Source organism: Oncorhynchus nerka, linkage group LG4 (assembly GCF_034236695.1).
Source record: "Oncorhynchus nerka isolate Pitt River linkage group LG4, Oner_Uvic_2.0, whole genome shotgun sequence".
Taxonomy (NCBI): Eukaryota; Metazoa; Chordata; class Actinopteri; order Salmoniformes; family Salmonidae; genus Oncorhynchus; species Oncorhynchus nerka.
Window position 1 is genome coordinate 60232605 of NC_088399.1, and position 19008 is coordinate 60251612.

General features: G+C 45.2%; 1 protein-coding gene across 1 annotated transcript in view; it reads right to left on the reverse strand.

Annotated features, from left to right (window-relative positions):
- The window catches only part of LOC115128303 (uncharacterized), a 77236-nt gene that overhangs the window by 7802 nt on the left and 50426 nt on the right, over positions 1 to 19008 (reverse strand). Inside the window, exons 4-12 of the mRNA XM_029658030.2 lie at positions 15876 to 17901; positions 7564 to 7611; positions 5477 to 5595; positions 3468 to 3684; positions 2432 to 2571; positions 2124 to 2250; positions 1905 to 1940; positions 1640 to 1779; positions 1416 to 1542 (exon numbers count right to left, since the gene is read on the reverse strand). Coding sequence (XP_029513890.2) covers positions 1416 to 1542; positions 1640 to 1779; positions 1905 to 1940; positions 2124 to 2250; positions 2432 to 2571; positions 3468 to 3684; positions 5477 to 5595; positions 7564 to 7611; positions 15876 to 17901 — 2980 coding nt within the window. The remainder of the gene's footprint in view (positions 1 to 1415; positions 1543 to 1639; positions 1780 to 1904; positions 1941 to 2123; positions 2251 to 2431; positions 2572 to 3467; positions 3685 to 5476; positions 5596 to 7563; positions 7612 to 15875; positions 17902 to 19008) is intronic.

Sequence of the window (19008 nt, forward strand, 5' to 3'; positions counted from 1 at the left end):
TAATCTTAATCCCAATCCAAAAGCCTAACCTGAGTATGTCCCTGTGCCTGGGTCATCTAGATATAACACAGGTCACTGCCAAAATAATGGAAACACGTGAAATTGTTGCGTTTATATTTTCTTTGTATCCCGCATTTACTTAACAATTTCACTGAGTTAGCTTTATTACAGACAGAAATACTCCTCAGTTTCATCAGTTGTCCGGGTGGCTGGTCTCAGATGATCCCACAGGTGAAGAAGCTGGAGGTGGAGGTGCTGGGCTGTTGTGGTTAGATGTGGTCTGCGGTTGTGAGGCCGGTTGGACGTACTGCTAAATTCTCTAGAATGACGTTGGAGGTGGCTTATGGTAGAGAAATGTAAATGAAATTCTCTGGCAACAGCTCCGGTGGACATTCCTGCAATCAGCATGCCAACTGCACGCTCCCTCAACTCGAGACATCTGTGGCATTGGGTTGTGACAAAACTGCACATTTTAGACTTGCCTTTTTTTGTTCACAGCACAAGGTGGTGCTTCTACACAGGTGTTGTTCCTGAGTTAATTAAGAAATTAACATCCCATCATGCTTTGGGTCATGTATAAAAAATGCTGGGTAGGGAAATGTTTTGGCTACCATGGCTATGCCTCCGTAGGATGACAATGCCCCCATCCACAGGGGAACACTGAACACAAATGAAAGTTATGAAAATTGCGTCAACTGTTAGGACAAGGGGTAACAGCTAAACGAAATCCAACTGATGCCATTGCGTGAAGACGCACACATTGTAAGCACGAGCTGACAATATTTGACTATTTGTGACTGCAGTCATATCAACACTTCCATTCATTATAATGACATTATTTATTTTGTGCCAAATTTCAGTATTGATCAAGGCCACTTGGTGCTTATAATGTTTAGGCTACTGATGTTTTCGTCGTTTGACCACGCTTCTTGGTGGTTGGGGTATTTGATTTGATTTTGTCGTTATAGAAATAAGCTGCTACCATGTTCAAACGCATATGCGTTCTGTTTCATAGTTGTAACAAACGCACTCCATGAATAAAATGGATTAAACACGTTTCATTTAAAAAAAAATGTTTTTTTACATATAGCCTACAGTAACAAACTAATGAAAATGCTATTGTGTTATTTGAAATAAAATACCAATTCTAAATGTTACAATGTTACACTGCAGTCAGAATGACTCATTAGCTTGAAGGGAGGGGTCCATCGACACCCAGCGGTTCCAGTGTCAACTCGTCTCATACCCTTCATCTATACTGACTGAAGTGGTTTTAAGAAGTGACATCAATAAGGGAGCACAGCTTTCCCCAGTGTATGATAAACATGCCATTTAGGACATGATCATTCTTGCAGCATCTGGATACAAGGTCCTGACAGAGATGGGGGTGTAACGTGATGGTATGGCCCACTCACCGCTCGTATGACTCTGACGGAGCGCAGCTCGGAATCGCAGCCCCCCCACACCCTCCAGTCGTGGTAGTCTCCCTCCTCCAACAGATACTGGTGGCCTCGGAAACCCTCCTTCTCATAGCCAACCCAGCTACAAGTACAGGGAGACAGAGGATGAGATGCAGGAAGACACACACACACACACACACACACACACATACACACACACACACACACACATTACTCACCAGCCTCCCTGTACTTGGATGGATCCAGGGCTGTACATGAAGGCAGTCTGCTGTCTATCCAGTCTGGTCATGAAGTCTCTCATGTTGGTGTAGATCGTCCTCTTCTTCCCAGTGAAGTAAGGCTTGTCATACAGCACCAGCTGGAAGCAACAGGGAAAAACACGCTTCATTTGCTTCGCGTTTGTGTAATTAAATTGAGTTGATTGTTTGATTGACTCGTTCCTTCATTTCCGTATCATGGCCATAGCATTGCCATATCTCTTACCTTTGGCTCACCGGGTTTCTCCACTCTCGGTTCACCCTGTAAAAATAAAATCAATAAATAAATACAAATAAAAATGCAATGCATTTGCCTTGTTCCCCTGTAAAATGACATGGGAATGTGTATTCTACTCAATGTAAATCTAAACCGTGTACATTGCCCTGATTGTCTGTGCAATTCTAGAAAGGTGAAAGGTGTCCCGGAGGTGGAGGGGATTCTTACGATTTTGAGCGGGTGCACTGAGCCCACGTAGGGTTGTTCCACGCCCCAGGCTGCAGGGTTGGGGAACCCCCCCACCTCCAGGACACGTGGTACGCCCTGGAAAAAAGGCTGCGGGTACACCAGCCATCTGAAGAGAGAACATCCAAATCAGAACAGGGCTATCATAACAGAAGCTCGACCTCACAAAACCATGTCATTATGTTCGACAAAACAAACCATATAAAAAAATATAATCATCTACTTTCATAAAAAGGTTGATCCTTTTCCTCCTAAAAAAGTAGTTGGCCGAGCCGACTCTTGTTACTCACAGTCCAGCGTTGATGATGATGGAGTTGGCTTTGATGGGGAAGCCGAATATCCTGGCGTCATCTGACGTGTCTCTGAAGGTCACCTTCTTCCCCTCGGCATTCTCCTCTGGGAACAGACTGATCTCTGGCACACTGTAGTCCTGCGGGGGCAGAGAGAAATGTCAAGTATGGTACTTTGACACTAGAGGGTACTAGTTTCACAGAGAGAAGCGCATTTGTGATACAGGCATTTCGAAACAGCAATCCGTAAGAGTGCCAGAGTCTGTCAACACATCTACTGAACCACACCTAATCAGAGTGGCATAACTCTTGCCTTGTGGCATCCATCAACCCGTTTGAGACTATTTGGCTTGAGCCCATTTTAGTTGCATAATGAGTTCATTTATAATTGCATAATCCGCTTATTAGTAGTAATTGTTATTGGCTATGATGTTGGAGCTGGAAAGTGTTAATGCAACGACAAGGGAAGAAAGTGTCTGTATGTCCAGATATGTTATTGTTTTATGTTAATATTTCTAAGGAGGTTAAGTGAAGGGCCACAGTTGAGTCTCAGTTCCTGGTAAGGTCAGGCTAGTTCCTGTGGAACTAGGGCAGGGAGAGGCGTGGAGTACAACATTGAGGGCAGGACAACAGTTGGAGAAGAAACCTCTGGGAAGGCGGGGCTAGAGGGGACCATCTCAACAATATTCCAACTGTAGACGTATCTCTCTCACATACACAGACAGGTTCTGGACTGGGCCATGATAATACCAATAGGAGGAACAGACTCAGTTCTTACCCAGCAACAAAGAATCCGTCTAATCGGAACGGATAAATACATGCTTCTGTGAATTGTATGTGTGCTATACAGCTGCAACATCCAGTTTGGGCATAAAAAAAATCTAGCCTGAGCTTCCTGTCTGACTGGATTCGTACAAGAATTTAGAACCTAACATGCCTAAAGCCTTTGGAATTAGCGGCTACTCAAAAAGGCCTGGTTTGAGAAACAATGCTCAATGGCTTATCATAATAGTAATCTGTGACTTCTTCTTCTTACCCTGACTGCTCTCCGTACTGATCCTATGATGAACCTCCTGGCCGGCTTGGCCTCCACAACTTCTTCTCCTCCCTCCTTCTGTCCGTCCACTCCATTTTGCTTCTGTTGTTGTTCCCCTTCCTCCTCAGGGGCGTCGAAGGGGTAGGTGAGCTCTATGTCCCCCTCGTCCAGAGCTATCTTCTCCCCTTTGAAGTTGGGCTTCTCATACAAGACCCAGCTGCAGAGAGGAATGGAAAGACAGGAAAATTAAAGTCCATGGTCTGAACAAGATTCATTTGAACATAATGCATGACCTATATTGATTCAGTCATAATCACTTTTACACCTTTTTCGTGATATCCAATTGGTAGTTACAGTCTTGTCCCATCGCTGCAACTCCCGTACGGACTCAGGAGAGGCAAAGGTCAAGAGCCATGTATCCTAAAAAACACGACCCTGCCAAGTCGCACTGCTTCTTGACACACTGCTCGCTTAACCCAGAAGCCAGCCGCACCAATGTGTCGGAGGAAACACTGTACAACTGGCAACCGAAATCAGCTTGCAGGCGCCCGGCCCGCCACAAGGAGTTGCTAGAGCGCGATGGGACAAGGAAATCCCGGCTGGCCAAACCCTCCCCATAACCCAGATGACCCTGGGCCAATTGTGTGCCGCCTCATGGTTTTCCCAGTCACGGCCGGCTGTGACACAGCCTGGGAACAAACCCGGGGCTGTAGCGACGCCTCAAGCGGGGCGATGCAGTGCCTTAAGACCGCTGGAGGCTCCAAACCGCGCTTCTTAACACCCCGCCCGCTTAATTCGGAAGCCGGCCGCACCGATGTGTCAGAGGAAACACCATTCAACTGACGACCGAAGTCTGGATAGGACCTTTTATTCTAAGAGAGTGTACAGTAATAGGTTGTGAGAGACTATTTTCATTTATATCACACCCTGTATACAGTAATCTCTTCAGTTCAGGACAGTCCATTTACAATTCCTTTCTCAAGACCTCCACATGAGGGCTATATCCGTGTCATTAAAAATAATACAAATAGGTACACTACCGTTCAAAAGTTTGGGGTCACTTAGAAATGTCCTTGTTTTTAAAAGAAAAGCACATTTTTTGTCCATTAAAATAACATCACATTTTTTAGAGTAGGCAAATTATAACAAGAGGGAGAGACAGGTAGACAGATATGCAAATATTGCAATAGAGCATGCCAAGAATTTAGTCTCCTCTCCAGAGATCTCCTCAAAAAGTCCCAGCAGCACAGAGAAAGGGATGTGTGTGAGAGACGTAAAAGATTCCCGCTGCAGTGCTCGCACCCAGTGCAGGTGTTGGACTGCATGCCTTTGCTCCATTTCCTGGAATAAATCGTCCATTCCCTCTCTGGATTAACAAAAGAACTACAGTGTGTATTACTACTAGGTATTTGGTTGAGATCATACTGCAATTATCTTGATAATAATTCTATGGATTAGTGTGTGTGTGTGTGTGTGTGTGTGTGTGTGTATGTGTATGTGTGTGTGTGTGTGTGTGTGTGGATTACTGCTTAAAGCGTGTCAAATTTCAGACATTGGTGTTCAGTTCCGTGTATCTCAGCAGGTGATAGGGAGGCATTCAAGATCTACATGATTTGGCAGCATTGGAGATACTTTAATAACCTTGACAGGATAGTTTAAATATTGTTTCTTGCTTTGAGGTTGGGCCAAATATGTGGAAGTGACATGTGACATGAGGAAAAAGTGTGACCTTTGGTTTTGTTTGCTGCTGGAGGCAGTAAAATATAGGCACCAATGACACCATCTCTCTGTGGCTCTGTCTTTTTTCCAGGACACATAAGGTGCTTTGGAACAGCTGATTACATCCATTGTCGATCTGTTCACAACTGACTGTTTGTGTGTCTGTGTGTGTCCCTGCATGTCATATACCCGTGTGTGGGTGTGTGCATCCCCTCAAGTCTAATGTCCATGAGCAGTTCTAACTACAACAGTGAGTGAGTGAGCGAGCGTGCGTGCATTTGAATACTTACCCTCCCCTGACAACCCTGATCGAGATAGTCTCCTGTAGTTGCCAGGGTGTGGCATCAATGACATCACTCCGCACCTCAATCCGCTGGCCACACATTCCTGGCTGGTCAAAGATGAACATCTGGAAAAGACAGCACCATTTCATTAGAGATGCTCAACTTAAAAGAGCACACGGATACTGTACCGTGCTCCATCCTCTATCCTAGCATGGATGCTAGATCTGTTTGTGCTTTAGCCAATATCTCTGACGCACATTAAAACGTTCTGATCAAGGCCATTGTAAAAAAAGGGCATGTCAAGCTTTTGATAGGTCGCTCAAATAAAACCAACATGCTTTTAATGGTGAGCGAGGTTTGCTTCCCCGTTTCTTTTCAACGACGATGTCATTTTTTTGGTTTGCACAGTTGACTCACGTTTGTGGAGCGCCCGCCACTTCTTACTGTATATTAAAGGAACACGCTAATCTCATGGCCAGGCTAACTCTAGCCAGCTCTTTCCTCCATCACTAGAGGCAGCAAACAGCAAAGAGAGTGTGACGCAACTTAGCTACAGCCGCTTTGTGTTGTTAGCCATGTGAACGTTCAGGCAAGGTACCGTATGCTATTGTGCATCACAGCCAGGCTCTTTAAATCAGAACCTGTCGGAGCTAAATGTCAAGCAAGTCCGTAGGTGCCATGACAAATTCCATGTTGACGGAGAAAAGCTCATTGAAGCATGCAGGAGCAAGCTTGACATTTATCTAGTTTCATAATCTTAATGGCAAAAGGCAAATAGGGCAGGTATGTAGCTAGTGTTACTTAGTAACCCCACCGCGGTAATTTAAATACCACAGTAATTGTTTGAGCACAGGATCGTTTGACTGGAGCACAAAAGCATTGGCAAGGCATGGATGTAACTTCTGCCAAAGAGGAAGTAATTGTGAATGGCTAATAACGAGAGACTTGAAACCGTAACCAGCAATAAAACTAAAACATGCCGATCAAGTACGCCCAATGTTTTTGAGGAAAAGCGATCAAAGTTCATTCGAGTTGCCTCTTTGTGAAACAAGAAAGAGATAGGCTTTTGGCATAAATGCGTCGGCCATCACCAGTGAGTGAGCTGCTCATCATTGGGTAAATAAATCAGTGAAACTGGAAAGCATGTTTAGGACCATCATTTCCTGTTCATATTGTAGCCTACAACATGACTGCATACACCTAGGCCTGGGCTATTGATGGATTCACGGTCATTTTTATTGATCTCAGATTGTCAGAGTAGCCTGTCATTTCGATCATTTGTACAGTATTAAAAAAGATTCTGCCAAAGTCTCCAGTCATGAAAAAGAGCACATTTTCCCCGGACCCTAGGCTACTGAAATGCCTCGCCTCTACAGCTCTATTCCACTACGCAAATGCGATGATATGCATGCAATGCTTTCTGCTTCCGGTACCTCACCCCCCTCTTTTGTTCACTTTTTGTTCCGGAACCTCCCGATTTACAAATGATGCACTGATTATGATTTAATTTTCTCTCAAATAAAGCACTGCAAGCTTTGTCGACCCTATGCTGGGGTTGCGACCCTTAGGTTGGGAACCCCTACTCTTGTAGTATGTTAGGACTATAGTGAATGAACTGGGCTTTCAGTAATATTGTCCAAATCACTAAGTGTGCATTGGAAAAAAGACAATGGCTTTCTTTCCACTTCCACACAGATCTGATTGATTGATCCAAATGTTCAACAGCCTAAATAGAGAATGATGTTTGGATGAGTGAATCTGACTGGAATCATACTCATCTCATTTCCTCAGCTTTACCATGCTCCACATGAGATCCCTCTCCTCATCCTTAATTACTTGCCTTCGGCAACTAACTGTCACTTTGGGGTACGGTGAAGTGTGAAGCCATTAATTCACTTTGAATTAGCCTCATAACCTGGTGAAAAACTGCTAACATGGTGGCTAACCTGGTGAGCAGTCATCCTTCACTACATCTAAAAAAAAGGTTGCAATGGGACATTGACCTTTACTTCAGGACACATTGTATACTGTAGGACAAAGGCGATAGATGAGGGATAGAGGTGAAGTTGTTTCACAGTCAGACAGACACTCACCTTTCCTGGCCGAGGGTTGAGCTTTCCATGTTCTTTCTCCTTGGTGAGCTGCAGACACACAGAGAAAACAGCCATCTAGTCATTTCATACTTTTATCAAACCACTATAAATAGCACATAGTTATCTTACCTATCAATCTTTTAAGATGAATGCGGTAAGTTGCTCTGGATAAAAGCGTCTGCTAAATGACTAAGATGTATATATATATTTTTTTTAATGTAACAGTGCATCACTAGACTTTCAACAGTATGTCATGTTTAACTTGTCTTGGACAACACATTAGGGATTGGAATCTAAATAGTTAACATGCCAAACCTCAAAATATCTCAACTACTGCAGCAACAGTACCCAAACAACTACAGAAATGTTAAATCTAAAAACCCCAGCCACCCTGTCAACCCATTTTGCAATTACTGATGAACACACACAAGGCCACCCATGTCCCATTACTCCCTGAGAGAATGCAAACATCAACTTCACATTGAGAGGCATGAGACAGACAACAACAAACTACTGTGTGTGTGTGTGTGTGTGTGTGTGTGTGTGTGTGTGTGTGTGTGTGTGTGTGTGTGTGTGTGTGTGTGTGTGTGTGTATTTTTGTCCACACAATTAACCATTCAAAAGTGGGAATACCCTTTGCAGTGATTTACTACTGTTGATCTATTTCACGTTATTTCAGCCAGTAAGAGACAATTTCAGTATTCCTCCATCTAGGAGAACTGGTTCTGAGGAAGACGAGGAGAGGGGAGCGGCCATTTTGAAAGCACAACAACCTAGAAGGAAGTGAGAAAGACACATTCTTGTGTCATTTGTTCTCGTCTCACCAGACCTTGACATTCCTTGGTTACACCTGTTTCTCAATGACATGTAGTAGTGGCATGTAGCTGGAATGCAATAGAATGTGTCCACACTGCGGTCTGTAGTCCTTCACCTTTCTGGGTGGACAGGTAGAGAGTTTGTGTTTGTTTTGTGTGCGTGTGTGTGTGTGTGTGTGTGTGTGTGTGTGCGTGTGTGTGTGTGTGTGTGTGTGTGTGTGTGTGTGTGTCTCTTTATGTGCAAGTCATTAGGGTATCAAATGTCTGCTTGACTCTTTGCAGTAGGAGCTCATAGAAAATAGGAACTTATCCTCTCGATCGCTTTACACTCTATAATCAAAGATCAAATATGGTATGAAAGTCCTTCCTACTTCCTGGATCATATCCAATCCTGTTTTTGAATGGCCTTCAAACTCATATCATCAAATTCATGAAAACTCGGTCAATTAAGAGATGTACAATTCGATTCGTATTAGTGGATTCATTTACTTCTACCCAATGTCATCTACGAAGGCTTTTGGTTACAAAAAGAAACCACTATCGAAAACCTTAATGAAAGGCATCAGGCAGAAGTAAATGAATCCCTGAATACAACTGGAATTTTTACATATATCTTAAGTGACCGCATCTTCATAAATTTGAAGACAATCTTGAAGGCCATTCAAAAATAGCATGGGACATGATCCAGGAAGTAGGCGGGACTTTCATATCATATTCAGGTCATGAACAGAATCTGTTGCTGCTCCAATCCACACATTGCTTATCCTGGCAGGACTGTCTAGTAAGACTTGCTGCCTTAACACTGCACCCTGAAACGTTTGTGGCTAAATGAGCCTTGAACTATAACAAAGTGGCCCTCGACTTCATTCAGCTTGAGCATTCGAAACAGTAACAGTACACCGGTCGACTGTGTCCCACCCGCTCACTTGAAAATGAGCCGAGGGGAAGATTGAGCCACAGCTTAAAAGACCTCCGATTACTACCTTGGCTTTGCCATTGCCATTTCACAGGGAAAAAGAGGGGTTGGCGGGTGGGACACAATGGAGATAGCCCGGTTAGCCAATGTGCGAGGGCACTGGATGGTCGGCCCAATTGAGGTAGTATGTACATGAATGTATAGTTAAAGTGACTATGCATATGTGATAAACCGAGAGTAGCAGCAGCGTTAAAAGAGACGTGCCAACATGAATGAAATAATGTCATTAAGTGCAATTGAAGATTATAAGGCAAGAAAGGTTCATGCTCTTTTTTTCATGCATCTTCGCTTGCTGAGGGAAATGCCTTACCAGACTCAGTGAGCCATAGTCAAAACAGTCCGGTACGGAACGTATTCAAAATGCTGCAGGTGCAGCATAAGCCGTAAGTCAACGTGTACAGTCATTAAACACACAGCGTGTATCTCTGTTGTCTTTGGGGGTAGGAAAAAAACGACTGAAACTGCTGAGAGACGAAGTGAGCACATCCCACAATAGAGGGATCATCATTTGATGACACAGCGCTGCCAAGGTCCTTTTGTCAAAGGTGTACTGCGGTATTTATCCAGATTGTTTATGTGCGGAGTGTGCCTTTCCAGTTTGCGACAGGAAAATGGTTGTAAAGGACACTAGTCCATGCTAAAGACAATTGACCTGCATAATTCATAACGCATATGGCGCTTTCCATGACAGACTGTCCAGGTGAATCCAGGTGAACTCTATAATCCCTTAATGGTGTCTCCTGTTAAATCCACTTCAATCAGTGTAGATGAAGGGGAGGAGGCAGGTTAAAGAAGGATTTGTAAGCCTTGAGATATGGCTTGTGTGTGTATGTGTGCCATTCAGAAGGTGAATGGGCAAGACAAAAGATCAGTGCCTTTGAACGGAGTATAATATATACAGCCAAAAGCAAACAGGAAAACGCTCATCGAGAGGCAGCGCTCCGATTGGCTGGGGACTTTAATGCAGGGAAACTTAAATCCGTTCTACCTCATTTCTACCAGCATGTTAAATGTTCAACCAGAGGGAAAAAAAAACTCTAGACCTCCTTAACTCCACACACAGAGACGCATACAAAGTTCTCTCTCTCCCCCCATTTGGCAAATCAAGACCATAATTCTATCCTCCTAATTCCTGCTTACAAGCAAAAACTAAAACAGGGAGCACCAGTGACCTGGTCAATAAAAAAGTGGTGAGATGAAGCAGATGCTAAGCTACAGGACTGTTTTGCTAACATAGACTGGAACATGTTCAAGAATTCTTCCGATGGCATTTAAGAGTACACCACATCAGTAAGTGCATCGATGACGTCATCCCCACAGTGACTGTACGTACATACCCACACCAGATGCCATGGATTACAGGCAACATCCGCACTGACCTAAATGGAAGAGCTGCCGCTTTCAAGCAGGCATTACAGGACTAAGATTGAATTGTACTACACCGGCTCCGGCGCTCGTCGGATGTGGCAGGGCTTGCAAAGTATTACAGACTATAAAGGGAAGCACAGCCGCGAGCTGCCCAGTGACACAATCCTACCAGATGAGCTAAATTACTTCTATGCTCGCTTCAAGGCAAGTAACACTGAAACATGCATGAGAGCCACAGCTGTTCTGGACGACTGCGTGATCACACACTCCACAGCCGGTGTGAGCAAGACCTTTAAACAGGTCAACATTCACAAGGCCACAGGACGTGTACTCCGAGCATGCGCTGACCAACTGGCAAGTGTCTTCACTGACATTTTCAACCTGTCCCTGACTAAGTCTGTAATACCAACATGTTTCAAGCAGACGTATCTCATGTGTATCTCACTGATCATCCCTAAAGCCAACACCTCATTTGGCCGCCTTTCGTTCCAGTTCTCTGCTGCCTGTGACTGGAACGAATTGTAAAAATCGCTGAAGTTGGAGACTTTTATCTCCCTCACCAACTTCAAAACATCTGCTATCTGAGCAGCTAACCGATCGCTGCAGCTGTACATAGTCTATCGGTAAATAGCCCACCCATTTTTACCTACCTCATCCCCATACTGTTTTTATTTATTTACTTTTCTGCTCTTTTGCACACCAATATCTCTACCTGTACATGACCATCTGATCATTTATCACTCCAGTGTTAATCTGCAAAATTGTAATTATTCGCCTACCTCCTCATGCCTTTTGCACACAATGTATATAGACTCCCTTTTTTTCTACTGTGTTATTGACTTGTTAATTGTTTACTCCATGTGTAACTCTGTGTTGTCTGTTCACACTGCTATGCTTTATCTTGGCCAGGTCGCAGTTGCAAATGAGAACTTGTTCTCAACTAGCCTACCTGGTTAAATAAAGGTGAAAGAAAAAAAGAAAGAAAAAAAAGAAAAAAAAGACCACCCAACATGTTGGTATTACAAACACTAAGGTAACCTGCCTAAATGACTACTGACCTGTAGCACTCACGTCTGTAGCCATGAAGTGCTTTGATAGGCTGGTCACAGCTCACATCAACACCATTATCACAGAAACCCTAGACCCACTCCAATTTTCATACCGCCCCAAAAGATCAACAGATGATGCAATCTCTATTGCAATCCACACTGCTCTTTCCCACCTGGACAATAGAAACACCTACGTGAGAATGCTATTCATTGACTACAGCTCAGCGTTCAACACCATAGTGCCCTCAAAGCGCATCACTAAGCTAAGGACTCAACATGGGGGCCCCTCAAGGGTACGTGCTGAGTCCCCCTCCTCCCTGTTCACTCCTGCATGTTCACTCATTAAGTTTGCCGACTGCAATCACCGGCCAGTTAATACTTATTTTCCACCATAATTTGAAATTTTTAAAAGTCTGTGATTTTCTGGATTTTCTTTCTTATTTTGTCTGTCATAGTTGAAGTGTACCTATGATGAAAATTACAGGCCTCTCATCTTTTTAAGTGGGAGAACTTGCACAATTGGTGGCTGACTAAATACTTTTTTGCCCCACTGTATATGCAGATCCAGTCTTATACTCAGCTGGCCTCTCCCTGGTTGTTGTGTTAAATGCTCTACAACAAAGCTTTCTTAGTGTCCAACAAGCTTTCTCTGCCATTAATCTTGTCCTGAACACCTCCCAAACAAAGGCAATGTGGTTTGGTAAGAAGAATGCCCCTCTCCCCAAAGGTGTGATTACTACCTCTGAGGGTTTAGAGCTTGAGGTAGTCACCTCATACAATTACTTGGGAGTATGGCTAGACGGTACACTGTCCTTCTCTCAGCACATATTAAAGCTGCAGGCTAAAATTAAATCTAGACTATCGTAATCGCTCCTCTTTCACCCCAGCTGCCAAACTAACTCTAATTCAGATGACCATCCTGCCCATGCTAGATTACAGAGACGTAATTTATAGATCGGAGGTTAGGGTGCTCTCGAGCGGCTAGATGTTCTTTACCATTCGGCCATCAGATTTGCCCACCAATGCTCCTTATAGGACACATCACTGCACTCTATACCCCTCTGGAAACTGGCCATCTCAGTATACCTGCCACAAGACCCACTGGTTGATGCTAATTTCTAAAACCCTCTTAGGCCTCACTCCCCCCTATCTGAGATATCTACTGCAGCCCTCATCCTCCACATACAACACCCGTTCTGCCAGTCACATTCTGTTAAAAGGTCCCCAAAGCACACATCCCTGGATCACTCAACTTTTCAAAGTTTGCTGCTGCTGATAGACTGGAACGAGCTGCAACAAACACTCAAACTGGACAGTTTTAACTCAATCTATTTATTCACAGACTCAATCATGGACACTCTTACTGACAGTTGACTGCTTTGCGTGATGTATTGTTGTCTCTACCTTCTTGCCCTTTGTGCTGTTGTCGGTGTGCAATAATTTTTGTACCATGTTTTGTGCTGCTACCATGTTGTGCTGCTCCCATGTTGTGTTTCTACCATGTTGTTGTCATGTTGTGTTGCTACCACGCTGTGATGTCATGTGTTGCTGCCTTGCTATGTTGTTGTCTTAAGCCTCTCTTTAGGTAGTGTTGTCTTTTGTCGTGAAGTGTGTTTAGTTCTATATTTATTTTATGATTATTTTTTAATCCCAGCCCCCGTCCCCGCAGGAGGCCTTTTGCCTTTTGGTAGGCCGTCATTGTAAATAAGAATTTGTTCTTAACTGACTTGCCTAGTTAAATAAAAGGTCCAGGACCATAGCGTATGTCCAGGACGATACCAGTGTGGCGATACTCTTTAGTATCGTGGCAAGGAAACAAAACACAAAGCAGATTTTGACTTCTTTATGAAAACAGCCCTAACGTTGGAAACAAACATCATTGTGTTGTCATCCAGCATCACGTGCATTTATTTTCCAGGCTATAGCTCACAATATTTTACACACAGCAGGTTTTTAAAGGAATAAAGAGTTTGGTCTGCTTGGTGTTTTGCGATACTTGCATTGTCACAGCCCACCATGTACCCACGCCTCTCCACCTCCCAAGTGTCAACCTCCAGCCAAGCACCGCAGGCTGGAAATGTGCTTACAGATTACATCGCGCCGTCTCAGCACGATACGTTTAGACTGCGCACAGACTTGTGTAAGAGCGAGATGAACGGAACAGCGGGGGGGAAAGACAGAGAAGACTTAATCGTCCCCCCCCCCCCCTTCCACCATCCTCCCTCCTCTCCTGGGCCAGGCTGTCGACTCAGCTCTGTCAGATCCACCAGTAAGCAAAGGTCAAAGTTGAGGTAAACGAAAGATGAAAAGACGAGGCGTGTCAGCCCAAGCAGGATTCGATCGCTGGGTGGATAAGTGCTGCCGAGAACACTGTGCCAAGATGAATTATGCCCCTAATACTATCTGGATGGGTAGCTTTCATTCATGTCATAGATGTACAGACATAGATGCACAGTGTGTCCAAGGCCTGTTGCCATAGACACATCTTATTAAGATCATGTAAATTCCTGTATATTCTAATTCCCCTCCTAAACTCCAACCGTTGTGTTCTGATAGGTATGTCTCTGCGTGTGTTGGACTTTCTCTTTCACCCTTTCACGCTCCCCATCTCTAGCTCTCCTTCTCTTGATGTCTCACTCTCCCTTTGCTTGTCTCTCTCTCTCTCTCTCTCTCTATTCTTTCCCTCCCTTTTCCTCTCTGTTGGCAAAAGGAAAGCAGGATGAGGCTGTAAAAGCCAACAGTGGGCACTGAAAACAGTCTCCAAAACACATGCCTGGCAACACCCAGATGATAACAGGCCACTCATTGTACCTGTTCTGGTGACGTAGCATTCATGTAGGTCAGATAGCCACCAGCATTACAGGTTACTGAACTGCCCGTGTGACTTCTGTCCCGAATTCTTAGCTGAGATCTAGGCTATGCATGCCCAGAAACTCTTGCATAAATCATAGATTAATGTCAACTTGAGTCCCACACGTGGATCTCACATTCAGATGTATACAAGGATTCTACCGATATAACGGAGGTCAGAGAGCCAGTTCCATTGAGGAGCCAAATCACACGGTGAAAGGGTCAATAATAGTCTCAGTGACAGAAACATGAGCTGCTCAGGTCTACCTGTGGCCTGAGGGGAGGCAGGGTTATTAGATATCCGGACCGGCACACAAACAGAACTCGCGTGTGCACTGTGCCAACTCTGCAAAACACAGTTTGCATAGGATAAGTGTCAACGTCTCGGTCGAATGGTGAAAGATAAAGCTCCCCACTGGACGAGCGGTGCTCAGTATCTCCTAATGTCAGTATGTACACGCACCTGTGTGGCTGATGTATATGCCTGACAATGTCATTAGCGGGAACATCAGGATGTGGCCTTGTGGGATGTTGTAACTCCTGCCATGTCCCGTCAGAGATGCGTCTTTTCCCGCTTTTTTTTGGTTTGTTGCTCATCTGTATTGTTTGCTGTGACTGTATTTATTAGAGAGCTGAAAATGTGTATTACGAATGCAGATGGGAGGAGCTAGTAGCTACATGAGACGGGAGCACGGATACTGTGGCTGATGTAATGCTTCTAGCCATGGGATCCATTGCGTTTCATCAGCCTCCGGTACCATTTCACCTTTCATCCGGAAAGGGCATCGGCGTCACCGCGGTGGAACTCATTAAGTGAAAGGAACCTGCAATGGTAATTTGCACTTTTTCTCAAATCAGATTGTCACGTAAATCTCTTCCTAAACTCATCTGTTCTTCAAAACGTCCAATGCTGACAAAAATGCTCGGTAGGCGTGTAAAACATGTACATCCTGAAAACTTAGGCTGAGTTCCAATTCTTCCTATCCCTCCTATATTCTTCTCCTCTCACACTAGTGTTCTCACAATCTCTCACTACACATATTTAAAAAAATGTGTCATGAGGCCAATGGTGAAATACGTGTCCAAGACAAATCCAATCCAATTGCAGTCCTATTAAATGCCCCTATTCCCCCTGTACTAGACCCCTTCCCAAATGACTCTTTGTCATGAATTCTATCACACTCCTTTTACCATCCCCATGATCCCAGTATTCACACAATCTTCCTGAAACCTTTTCCAACTAAAAGTACTCACATAGGCATCGGGGAAAGCTCTATACTTGGGCACCAGGTTCTTCTCTGGCTCTGGACTGAAGTGAGATCCTCCATGGACAGACCCTGTGTTGAACAGTGGTGAGTTCAGGCCTTCGTTACTGAAGCTCCTCTGCAGACCCAGACCAATAGAGCCCACAGAGCCCATACCACCCAGTCCCGGGCTGAGCTTGGACTGGGAGTCGTTGGAATTGGCGAACGACCTGTGGATGTCCAGAGATGAGCTTGTGGGACTGACGAGGCTTCCGAGGGTAGAGGTGAAGCTAGGGAGGGGAGGGGGCCTGCTCATTCGAGAGTTGGTGTCGGTGTTGTTTCCGGTTAAGGAGCCAGACATCAGGGAGGAGAAACGTTCGTAGCGGAAGGGGGTAGAAGGGTCAGTTCCGGTTCCAGCTCCAGATTCAAATCCAAGTCTGCTCCCAGGCCCACCGGCCATGCCCATACCAACCCCTGAGCTCATGCGGTCCTGGTTAGGCCCTATGTCCGGTAGGGAGCTCGTACGGAAAAGAGAGTGCCGCTGGCCTGGGCTATGGGCATTGCCATTCTCCTGTGGCTGATCAATCGATGCTGAACGATAGCTGGAGAAGAGGAACGAGTTGTCCAGGCGCGAGGGGCTTGGAGACTGGTTGTTGCCCCCTCCGTTTAGTATGGGGGACGGCGAGTGCTCTGAGGACGAGTCACTGCCCAAGGAGCTCTTCCTCACGATGATGCTGTTAAGAGCCGAGGCTCGGAGTGGGAGGTTGAGGCTTCCACGGTTCAAATGGTGGTCCCCAGCCTGCTGCTCCTGCTGCTGTTGGAGCTGCTGGAGCTTCATCAACTCCAGAGGGGAGCGCATCTCTTTGGGGGCACCCCGTTTGAGGCCCAGGTCTGCGGGAAGGATGTAACGGTTGTTAGGGACCTCCAGCGAAGACCCAGCGGGCACCTGGGGAGATTTGGTGTTGGTGGGGGTGGAGCAGGGGGCATCCTCCACGATAGGGGAAAGGGAGGAGAAGATGGAGGGGGCAGTGGTCCCACGCAGGTTCCTCTGCCTCTGGACCGGGATAGGGTTCATGCTCTTCAGGGTGTCCACCAGGCATTCCATGTCACCGTGATAGGGGGAGCCTGGGTCAGGGGTCACGGGAGAGGAAGAGGGGGAAGGGTCTGAGGAGGAGGGGTCAGGGAGCAGCTCCACGAGTGTGGCCTTGTACACCCCAGAGAAGAAGTCACTGCTGTCTCTGCTGTAGTCCACGTCGTCAATAGACTGACCCTCCGAGGAGAAGTTTGAGACTGGGAGCGACTGTGGATCACAGCCTGATTTTATCTTCTTTGCCACGGACTCTCCCGCCCTACTCTTTTGCTCTACCCCTCTCTCTCTCTGTCCTGCAGGTGCAGTGGCTAGCTCCTCCTCCTCTTCCCACTCCCTCCTCCTCCCCCTGCCTGTTTCTGGCTCGCTACTCTCATGGCTCAGCTGAACTTCGCTCCTGTCGCTCAGCCAGTGACCGTTGCCGGGGGAACCGGGCATGTTCGAGGAGTGGGAGGACAGGCCAGGTTCCTGGAATGGCGGCCCGGGGGAGGTGAGGTGTTGTCTGTACACAGGGAGGGAGGGGGACAGGGAGGAGTACAATCCATTGTACGTGGACACTCTTGACTCATTCGACTGAGAGTCAGAGCGCCAGGACACCCCTGTGGGGTCGAAAGTGGTTTGCGCCCCCTCATCCTGGTTTCTCCATTTGTATTCTGGTACGACTGGACCTAGGTCACTTTCAGTTCTATTGGGGTCAGTGATAGTGCTTGTACTGTAGTCCACACTGTATTCAGTGTGGTCTGTGGTGTCATTGTCGGTGACCTGGGAGACTTTGCGGAAGTCCTGTTTTGATTCCTCCATGCCCTCGTGGGTGGGAGAGGGTCTTATAATGAGAGTGGAACGGAATAATTTCATCTCGCTGTCTGACTCCAGATAAGCCACTATCTGCTGAATTTCTGAATCAGAGTCTTTTAAAGCAGTACTGAGAACAGCTGAAGCATCCAGTGACCTAACAGGTAGGAGACAAACAGAATGGCACAAGTTAATAATAGTCATTGACCAATCATGGCAGTGTGTTAAGGACTGTTTAGTCAAGAGGTGGTAATTATCTAGGCGAGCTATGAAAATCATAGAGGTGAACTTTAGGTATGCAGAATTGGGTGTACTGTAAAAAAACAAAAAAAGTTAACAGAAGCTAGGCTACATGCTTCACCAGCAGTGTGGTTTTGTGTCATTGATTGGGAAATGTAACAATGATGGCCCAAAAACTGTATACATCTTCTTGTGTATAGTTAGTACATTACTATTAAGACCAATATATATTATACGTTGTGTGGTGGGCCAATTTTCTTTCAGACTGTCCAACCTAAAATGTATACTGGGACAAAAAAAAAAAAAAAAAACTTACACACATTGCAACAATGTTTAATCAGAGATTAGTTTGTGTTTACAATGTGTACGAAGAGTTGCTGAAAGCTAAAGGTTATTTTAAGTCAACAGGTTTCAAATGATGCCAGGCCAAACCTACTGTGATACTACTGTGGATGTAACCATTTGTTAAATCCCCTTTGAGCTTGAATGTCACAGGTTTACGTGACAAATTCATTTGAAATGAATCACTATTTCGCCTTCAAAAATGCCTTCAAAATGAACTCCAAACAAAGCATTACAGGTACAGTCACTTTTTAAATCTCAGTACTATTCCACACATGACTCAAATACGCGTTAACAGCTATAGTGATTACTGTTCTGTTACAGCTCTCTGTGTTGGGAGGTGGCATGAACTAAAGTGCCCTACCTACTCTTCGCAGAAGGAATGGGGGGAGGGGGGTTTCAAGAAGCACTAGAGGTCAAAAGATCAGAAAATAGCACTGTGTTGTGATAACCTTTCCACAAACCTGTTGGTGTACAACCTGAGCTCTCTCATACAGTGCCAGTCAAATGTTTGGACACACCTAGTCATTCAAAGGTTTTCTTTATTTTTCAAAATGTTCTACATTGTAGAATAATACTGAAGACATCAAAACTATGAAATAACACATATGGAACCATGTAGTAACCAAAAAAAGTGTTAGATCAAAATATATTTCAGATTCTAGCCACCCTTGATGACAGC